This window comes from Gossypium raimondii, chromosome 2, assembly GCF_025698545.1.
Source record: "Gossypium raimondii isolate GPD5lz chromosome 2, ASM2569854v1, whole genome shotgun sequence".
In the NCBI taxonomy this organism is placed as follows: Eukaryota; Viridiplantae; Streptophyta; class Magnoliopsida; order Malvales; family Malvaceae; genus Gossypium; species Gossypium raimondii.
In genome coordinates this window covers 46227898-46236722 of record NC_068566.1, presented here as the reverse complement: position 1 = coordinate 46236722, position 8825 = coordinate 46227898, and the positions used below count along the sequence as shown (strand labels likewise).

The 8825-nt window shown below is 34.9% G+C and overlaps 2 protein-coding genes across 4 annotated transcripts; both read left to right on the top strand.

The window, feature by feature from the left end:
• The first annotated feature begins 1384 nt into the window (after positions 1-1384).
• Positions 1385-2482, top strand: LOC105789741 (amine oxidase [copper-containing] gamma 2). The gene is made up of 3 exons (XM_012617105.2): positions 1385-1824; positions 1900-1997; positions 2078-2482. The coding sequence occupies exons 1-3, from the start codon at positions 1693-1695 to the stop codon at positions 2229-2231; spliced, it is 384 nt and encodes a 127-aa protein (XP_012472559.2). The 5' UTR covers positions 1385-1692; the 3' UTR covers positions 2232-2482.
• Positions 2483-4207: 1725 nt separating this feature from the next.
• Positions 4208-7538, top strand: LOC105789194 (amine oxidase [copper-containing] gamma 1). Of its 3 annotated transcripts, XM_012616472.2 has the most exons (6): positions 4417-4562; positions 4642-5609; positions 6310-6423; positions 6511-6951; positions 7027-7124; positions 7205-7538. In XM_012616472.2, exons 2-6 carry the CDS (start codon positions 4800-4802, stop codon positions 7413-7415), a joined length of 1674 nt encoding a protein of 557 aa, XP_012471926.1. In that variant the 5' UTR covers positions 4417-4562; positions 4642-4799; the 3' UTR covers positions 7416-7538. The 3 variants fall into 3 exon arrangements, 2 of the variants coding, with proteins under 2 accessions (XP_012471925.1, XP_012471926.1); XR_001132244.2 differs by having other exon boundaries at positions 4208-5609; positions 7050-7124; positions 7205-7249; XM_012616471.2 differs by having other exon boundaries at positions 4208-5609.
• The last annotated feature ends 1287 nt before the right edge of the window (positions 7539-8825 follow it).

Below are 8825 nucleotides of genomic sequence, written 5' to 3'. Positions count from 1 at the left end.
TTTTAGCGGCGCTTCCCCAAAAATGCCGCTAAATCCCAAAAACTACGGAAACGGCACCGTTTGGCTTAGGATTATTAGTGGCGCTTGATTAAAAACGTCGCTAAATCCCCAAAAGCTCGGAAACGGCGTCGTTGGGCTTTGGTTTTTGCGGCGCTTTCTGGAAAACGCAGCTAATTCTTATTTTCAGCGGCGTTTTTCGTTTTGCGCCGCTAATGATCTAACTTTAGCAGCGTTTTTCATCTAAACGCCGCTAAAACCGCCGCTAAAAGCCTATATTGGTGTAGTGATAACAGCCAGAGTCGATGGTCACTGCCGTATTACTTTAATGAAAATTAATTTGTATATCTGTTAGTCCTTCAAATGCAATAGATAATTTCAAACTAATATCGTACAAGTTATTATCATTGAATAACATTACAAATTAAAATTATTAACTTGTATTTAAAAAATATTTAACTTTCAACATAAAACAACTATATTTAATTTTCTATAATATCAAATGATGTGTAACAAATGAGTTTATGATTTATGATACTTTTAAAAGTTTTAGTTGTCTACAAACATGTTTTAGTAATTATGATACACTCTATAACATTAAATTAATTTGTTCTAATATTATCTAAATCGAATCAAATCAATCGGCCAAATCAATTGAATCAACAGTCAATTGAAGTGCTGATTTGAAAAATTTTAAAATGATTGAATAAAGAATCGAAACGGACCCATTCAACCGGACTAAAAGATCGATTTAAACACGAATTAACACATACCCAACTTAACCTGGTTATGAAAACATATATTAATCACCTTAAAGAAAATGAAATAGGTAAAAATTATTATTATTTTATGCCATGGTTAGGGGGGAAATTTTGAAGAAACTATAATAAAGAGAATTAATAAAGCATGGCGTACTTGTTATTAAAAAAATTGGTGGGAGGGGACACTTGGGGTCTGCCATGTGCGTCATTGTGTAGTGTATTCAATTCAAGGCAGCGGAATCTATCTTTCCAAACATGGACTGACTATATAGAGGCTTCTTCAATTATTACTACTGTTATTTGGACTAAAAGTCCGATAATAATCCATTATTTTATGGGGGCTTCTTCAATCTCTTACGTTGGCTCCAAAGGATATAGGAATGGCAGCACCAGAACAATGGCGTTCCCTTGCCGGTACCAACCTGCCCAACACTTCCAGTCAAAGCTCATCTTCTTAACTTTATAAATATTTCTGGTTTGTTCTTCTGTAGTGATGTCAGTATTGAGGGTTGAATGAAAACAAATTAAGTCAGTATTGTGGACTACAGCTCTACATTATTAGATTTTTTGGGTAAAATGTATTTTGACTCTTATACTGACATATATATATTTGGTACAATGCCTAAAACGATATTGATATCAATCGATTTAAAATTCAATCGAGAATACTTGTTGATAATATATTATATCGATCGCATTACAATTTCGTTGCTTATTTCTGCAAAAGTTAAAAGCTTACAAAATAAGATATTTGGATAATACTTTCCAGCCACCTTGTTTGAACAATTCGTTTGTTAATGTTAATCTTGTTAAGGAACGGAGTTTACCAGGGGAATCCCCTAGGAAGAGCTACTTGAAAGCTAAGAGAAAAATAGCTAAGACTGAAAAAGATGCACAAATTAAGCTTAAATTGTATGATCCCTCAGAGTTTCATATGATTAATCCTTCTAAAAGGTCTAGGCTAGGAAATCCAACAGGATACAAGATTGTTCCTGGAGGAACTGCAGCTAGTTTGCTTGATCATGATGATCCTCCACAATTAAGAAGCGCCTTCACCAACAACCAGGTAAAACCCTTTTATCCTTTTTTTGCTCTTGAGTTAATGATTTTGCACTCTTTATTGAGCTCTTTTTTTGAATAGATATGGGTGACTCCTTATAACAAGAGTGAACAATGGGCCGGTGGGCTTCTAACTTATCAAAGTAGGGGAGATGACACTCTTGCTGTGTGGTCTGAAAGGTATAAAACTCGATAAATGAATCAATTGTTATAATGCATACGTTCTACCCTGATTTTCTGCTTTAATCCATCGAGAACAGGGATCGTTCTATTGAAAATAAGGATATCGTGTTGTGGTACACCTTGGGGTTCCATCACATTCCATGCCAAGAAGATTTCCCTGTAATGCCAACAGTGACATCAGGGTTTGAGCTAAAGCCTGTCAATTTCTTCGAAAGCAACCAAATTCTTTGAGCTGCCCCAGCTTTTGAGAAAGATTTACCTGTTTGTAGGCCAAGTGCTTCCCCTTGAAGTCTTGATTAGCACTTGAAAGCTCCTCTTACCATAAGATCCCAGTCCATGCCTGCAATAGAATATATCTTACAATTTATCTACCTTTGAGAAAAAAAAGATCATATTATTATCACAATCAAATGTATTTTAGTAATGTATTGTTGATTGTAAATTCCAAAAAATCATTTTAGCAGTCTAAGGGGTTTAGGGAATATTATTGTGTGAATTAATTTGAAAATTTGATATGATATTAACGTTGTGCTGGACCATTTATTTAAAAGATGTGTTTGTTAGTACAAATCTTTGGTGAAGAAAATCTCCATGACACGAACGGAACTCGAACAGAAAAAGAAGAAATAGGACAAGGCTCTAAGGCGTGTATCAAGTCACTATCTTTAAGGTTATATTCGCCCCCACTTATTTTCGGTGTGCCAATGAGTTCCAAGCAAATTAACCTCGAGGATACAATGAAACCAATGACTATTTGCGTTTTGCACTGACGAGAATAGCCACTACACACTGAGCAATGTATGACAAGAAACTCAATTTCTATAAAGGATTTCTGCAGTAATACTTTATAAAATAATCTAATAATATTAGAAAATAAAGGAATGAAAGAAAGAATATTAGAATTTGTTGGTGTGATTTTCAAATGAAATCTCATCCCTATATATAGGAATTGTCATGTCTCCTTATAGAGGCATATTTCAATAGGTGTCTTTCTGAATAATAATGTCTTTAAAATAAACACATAATTATTCATTTAATATTATAACTATTCAAATAATATTATTTAAATAGTTATAATTCTTTTTTAAAAAATCAAATAATATAACTTTTGATTAATTACACCCATTCATTTATAGTTATTGGAACACTACAAATATTTGAAAATGTTCCAACATGTTTGATAATAGATAAATATTTCTTATATTTTTTAATATTTTTATATGTTTTTTTATATAATTCCTAAAACTACCCTTCTCGACTCCTAAATAGGAGGATAGTGTGTTTCAGCGCACTCGAACCCACATCTTCCTACACTGACAACAATATCGATATCAATCAAATTAAAATTTAATCAACATATTTTTTGAGTAATTTAAATTAGAAAGTAAAGAGAAAAAACTCAAAAATTAAGCACAGAGTCTCAACGTGGATCTCACAAGCACCTCTGTCTCTATTTTTTGGAATTAGGAGAAAGGGTTCTTTTTATGAATTCTTCTAATTTTTTCACTTTTTAGTCACTGATCACATTACTTAATTCATTCTTTTATCATGGGAGCTCTGTATATTTTCTCTCTTTCATCTCAATCTTTAATGGTTTTTCGTCCTACGAAGGTGCATCCTTTCAAACTTTTACCACTTTTTTCTCCTTGTTAATTTCTCGGATAAATATACTTAAGTAATTTTCTTTGGATGGTTTGAACTTTTTAAGTCAACCTATGCATTACTTTCCCTAGTATGTTCCTCTAATCTTTGAGTTTGACCGTTAGATCGACTTGGATCTAAAGTATGTTCCTCTACTCGTCTATGGGTGCTAATCTATTGTATTGATCGTCAAATTTCCATTTGAAGCTAGCTAGCTGGATTAAAAAAAAAAACACTTAACAGTTCAATGACTTAATAAAAACTCTTAAATAGTTCTGTGATTTAAATGAAAACTTTCGAATAGTTTAGTGATTATTTTGTAACATTTTTAATTGAGTGATCAAAATATAAATTTACTAACAATTTAATGTTATTTACCCTTACTAAAAAAATTAATCATATATTTAAAATTATCAAGTTGGAATATTTTAGGTTAAAAAAGGAGATTCCTATCTTACCTAGTCAATTCTAATCACCTTAGCCGTCAGTATATTTTAATGGACAATCGTCATACGGTGATTTAAATAATGGGGAGAGTTTATAGTTTTTAATGCCATAATGCTAAATGACAAATTCTATTGGGACGGCGACATTCTCTTGTGGCCATGAAAAGCTCAATTACAAATTCACAATTAGAGAAACAACCACTCTGATCTGATCATGGAAAAATCATCATGTATTCATTTCTGTTTCATTTCATGTTTAGTTTTATTCATTGTTGTAGGTTCATGGTACCGTTCTACCAATTCATCATTGCCTAATTCCACACTGCAAACTCCATGGTCCACCTCCAAGAACCGGATTTTCTCAAACTCCAAGGCCAGCTCAGTGTTGGAGACACAAGCTCAAACTTCGATAGACCACTCAGCTGAGGCCCCTCATCATCCACTGGACCCTCTTACTGTGCAGGAAATCAACAAGGTCCGGACCATCCTCTCATCTTATGAACCCTTTTCATTTACCTTCCCTACTATTCACACTGTACAGCTCGATGAACCAGACAAGGTCAAGGTTCTGAAGTGGAGCAAAGGTGACGCACTTCTTCCAAGAAAAGCACAAGTTTTGGCTCTGTTGAATGGCCAGTCCCATGTGCTTACCGTGGACTTGGATTCTAGCAGTATCACTAGCCATGCCATCAATTCAAGCTCAGGCTATCCGATGCTATCTGTGGATGATATTTTGGCAGCGTCTAAAGTGCCGTTCTCTAATGCGGAGTTCAACAAATCCATTGCCGCCCGAGGGGTCCCATCATCAGATTTGATATGCTTACCACCTTCGGCAGGCTGGTTTGGGCCAAATGAAGAAGGCAAAAGAGTTGTAAAGGTCCTGTGTTACTCTAAAGAAAGCACACCCAATTTCTACATGAGGCCCATTGAAGGGCTCGTCATGACGGTGGACTTGGATACATTGGAGGTGCTGAAATTCTCTGATACGGGCCGAGAAATCCCCATTCCAAAAAGTACCGATACAGATTACAGGTACACAGCTCAAACGAAGGAACCACAAATGGAACGATTGAACCCAATTTCCATAGAACAACCAAAAGGACCAAGTTTTAGAGTTGAAGATGGGCATATAGTGAAGTGGGCCAACTGGGTGTTTCACCTCAAGGCTGACCACCGCGCTGGTTTGGTGATTTCAAGAGTCATGGTACGGGACTCGGAGAATGGTGAGCTGAGGGATGTGATGTACAAAGGGTTCGCTTCAGAATTTTTTGTACCATACATGGACCTTGATGAGTCCTGGTATTTTAAGTCGTATATGGATGCTGGTGAGTATGGTTTAGGGATGTCAGCCCTTCCACTTGTGCCACTAAATGATTGTCCAAGGCACTCTTATTACATGAACGGCATTTTTGCTACTCCCGATGGAAACCCATTTGTTCAACCCAACATGATTTGCCTGTTTGAGCGCTATGCCGGCGACATCAGTTGGCGACATTCAGAGGGCCTACTCACTGATTTCCAGGTAATAATAACTCCAACAATAGTAACAATAATAAACCCTGATACTTTTAAAATAAGCTTAACTACGAAATAGGCCCACAAATTATATTTTTCTTTTCACTTAAGTACTAAAGTTGTTCGGGTGAAAATGTACTTAAATAATAATTCCTCTCATGTTGTCTACAACATCCAATTAAAAACGTGTCATATATTGTATGCTTATTGCTTGATATGAATTTGAGTAAATGGGAAAATAATTGATAGTATAGAAAACACTTTTTACCAAAAAGAAACTTTTTACCAAAAAAGAAACTTTTAAGAACGAGAGTCTTGCAACATGTTTCAAAAGTTGATTTCTATCTATTTTAATGTTTAATTAAGATATAAAATAATTTAAACTTAACACGATTCTATTTAATCTAATAGAGGTGAAACTTTTATTTTAACATCGTTATAGCTTTATAACCATACCAACTTCATAAGAATAATATGAATTTAACATAATCCTATTTAATTTAACAGAGGTGAAACTTTTATTCTAGCTCGTTCTAGCTCTATAATCATACCAACTTCATAAATAAATCATTTTTAAAGTAAAAAAATTTAAGAGAACTTGATTTTAGCTTTTCAAATACAGAGAGTAGATTGCAAACATTATAAAAATTATAATCAATGAAAACATATTTTAATTTGTTTTTCTATTTCCATTATTGTACTTGTAGATTAGGGAGGCAAGACCAAAAGTAACTCTCGTTGCTCGTATGGCAGCATCAGTGGGAAACTACGATTACATCTTTGATTGGGAGTTTCAAACAGATGGTTTAATAAATGTTAAGGTCATTCCCTTATGCCATTAATTTTCATCAACTTCTTCCTCAGCAATAGTGTTTGCCATTCATTTTGTATGATTTAACTTTGTACAGGTAGGGCTTTCAGGAATGCTAATGGTGAAAGGCAGTCCTTACCATCAAGCGCCTAACCAAGATGCCATGTCGGGTCCTCTCATTTCCGAGAATCTTATCGGAGTAGTTCACGATCACTTTGTTACCTTTCACCTCGACATGGATATCGATGGGGCGAACAATTCGTTTGTTAATGTTAATCTTGTTAAGGAACGGAGTTTACCAGGGGAATCCCCTAGGAAGAGCTACTTGAAAGCTAAGAGAAAAATAGCTAAGACTGAAAAAGATGCACAAATTAAGCTTAAATTGTATGATCCCTCAGAGTTTCATATGATTAATCCTTCTAAAAAGTCTAGGCTAGGAAATCCAACAGGATACAAGATTGTTCCTGGAGGAACTGCAGCTAGTTTGCTTGATCATGATGATCCTCCACAACTAAGAAGCGCCTTCACCAACAACCAGGTAAAACCCTTTTATCCTTTTTTTGCTCTTGAGTTAATGATTTTGCACTCTTTATTGAGCTCTTTTTTTGAATAGATATGGGTGACTCCTTATAACAGGAGTGAACAATGGGCTGGTGGGCTTCTAACTTATCAAAGTAGGGGAGATGACACTCTTGCTGTGTGGTCTGAAAGGTATAAAACTCGATAAATGAATCAATTGTTGTAATGCATACGTTCTACCCTGATTTTCTGCTTTAATCCATCGAGAACAGGGATCGTTCTATTGAAAATAAGGATATCGTGTTGTGGTACACATTGGGATTCCATCACATTCCATGCCAAGAAGATTTCCCTGTAATGCCAACAGTGACATCAGGGTTTGAGCTAAAGCCTGTCAATTTCTTCGAAAGCAATCCAATTCTTCGAGCTGCCCCAGCTTTTGAGAAAGACTTACCTGTTTGCAGGTCTAGTGCTTCCTCTTGAAATCTTGATTACCACTTGAAAATCCCTTTCTCTCTAACCATATCATCCTAGTTCATGCCTGGAGGAGGATACTTGTGGGTGTTAAAGAACAAAGAAAGAAAGCAAAACAGAGAATTAGCAGTATATCGAGTCTGCTCTATATTTCATTTTTTCAAACTTTACAGTATATATGAATTATTTTACAAGAGTACATAAAATAAATTAACCAAATATGTGAATCATTACTTAAACACATAAAAAAAATCTACCAACTAAGGTTGATTTTATCTAAAACAAACACGCACTCATCACTGGTAGCGTGCACCAAAACAACTTCATTCTAACTGCGGATACAGTCCGCAGGCACATTTCACGAATATACTCCACATTTCTTCAATCCCGTCATACAGATTGCAGCTTCATGTGTCCGCAAATTTGTTCTCACTTGACAGTCCGCCAGACTTGTATCATATAGATTGTCTGCATAATGTCAGTCCACGAGACAGTTCGTTAATTAACAATCCGCTAAGTGATTCGCATTTAAACTGTTCGCCATTTGTACGGGCTATTGCATGATTGGCTATCTCACAACAATGCTGCAGACAATTAATTTATCTCCCAGAAAGAAAAAAAATCGTATTATTATCAAGATCAAATGTATTTTAGTAATATATTATTGACTGGAAATTACATACATATGGAATTATTATTTTTTTAAGTATATTTATTTCCCTAAAAGAAAAGGATCATATTTTTTTTTTCTTTCTCAACAACAAAAGTGAAATGCATTTATCAAATACTTTATATTAATTTTAAAATCAAATTTCACGAATGTAATTTTTAAGAAAAATTTAAGGTAACATTTTAAGGTAAAATATGATGTAAAATGAAATGTTATATTATCAATCAACCGAACTATATTTTCAAATCTCTACAAATTTAGATCATGAGCTTGTGAATTGAATTGGTAGATAGCATGGCACCCAATCGAAGAGACCTATTCTCCCCTTACTTTGCAGTCTAAAAACATGCTTAGATTGCACAATAGCCTTACAGGTTTGGTACAAATTGGGAATCAATTGGGTGATAAGCCAAGTAGAGCACTCTTTGGTAAGTCGGTTGGAAAATTATTCAATGGGAGGAGCAATTATCAAAAGCTAATTATTATTGTAGCAATTTGGGCAATTTAGCTCTCAAGGAATAGGTTGGTGCATGAAAGCAAACAGCAAACAAGTTTTGAGACTTTTACCTTTGTATTGGGTTATGCTAGAGAATTAGAAACATTGGGTTATACTAGAGAATTAGAAACACTAACAAGGGAACAGTTAAAGCTTAAGCCAACAAAGTCAATAGGGTGGCGACCTCCTTTGGAGCCTTTTGTTCGGGTAAACTTCGATGTAAGCTTCAACAAGGATCTGGAAGGATTAAGGA

What these genes read in the sequence shown, in the direction of transcription:
- LOC105789194 (XM_012616471.2), top strand. Translation starts at nt 4,302, where the DNA reads ATGGAAAAATCATCATGTATTCATTTCTGTTTCATTTCATGTTTAGTT. An exon ending in ATGGTTTAATAAATGTTAAG is followed by an intron (nt 6,424 to 6,510) that starts GTCATTCCCTTA and finishes AACTTTGTACAG; the next exon opens with GTAGGGCTTTCAGGAATGCT. An exon ending in GCGCCTTCACCAACAACCAG is followed by an intron (nt 6,952 to 7,026) that starts GTAAAACCCTTT and finishes TTTTTTGAATAG; the next exon opens with ATATGGGTGACTCCTTATAA.
- LOC105789741 (XM_012617105.2), top strand. Translation starts at nt 1,693, where the DNA reads ATGATTAATCCTTCTAAAAGGTCTAGGCTAGGAAATCCAACAGGATAC. An exon ending in GCGCCTTCACCAACAACCAG is followed by an intron (nt 1,825 to 1,899) that starts GTAAAACCCTTT and finishes TTTTTTGAATAG; the next exon opens with ATATGGGTGACTCCTTATAA. An exon ending in CTTGCTGTGTGGTCTGAAAG is followed by an intron (nt 1,998 to 2,077) that starts GTATAAAACTCG and finishes CATCGAGAACAG; the next exon opens with GGATCGTTCTATTGAAAATA.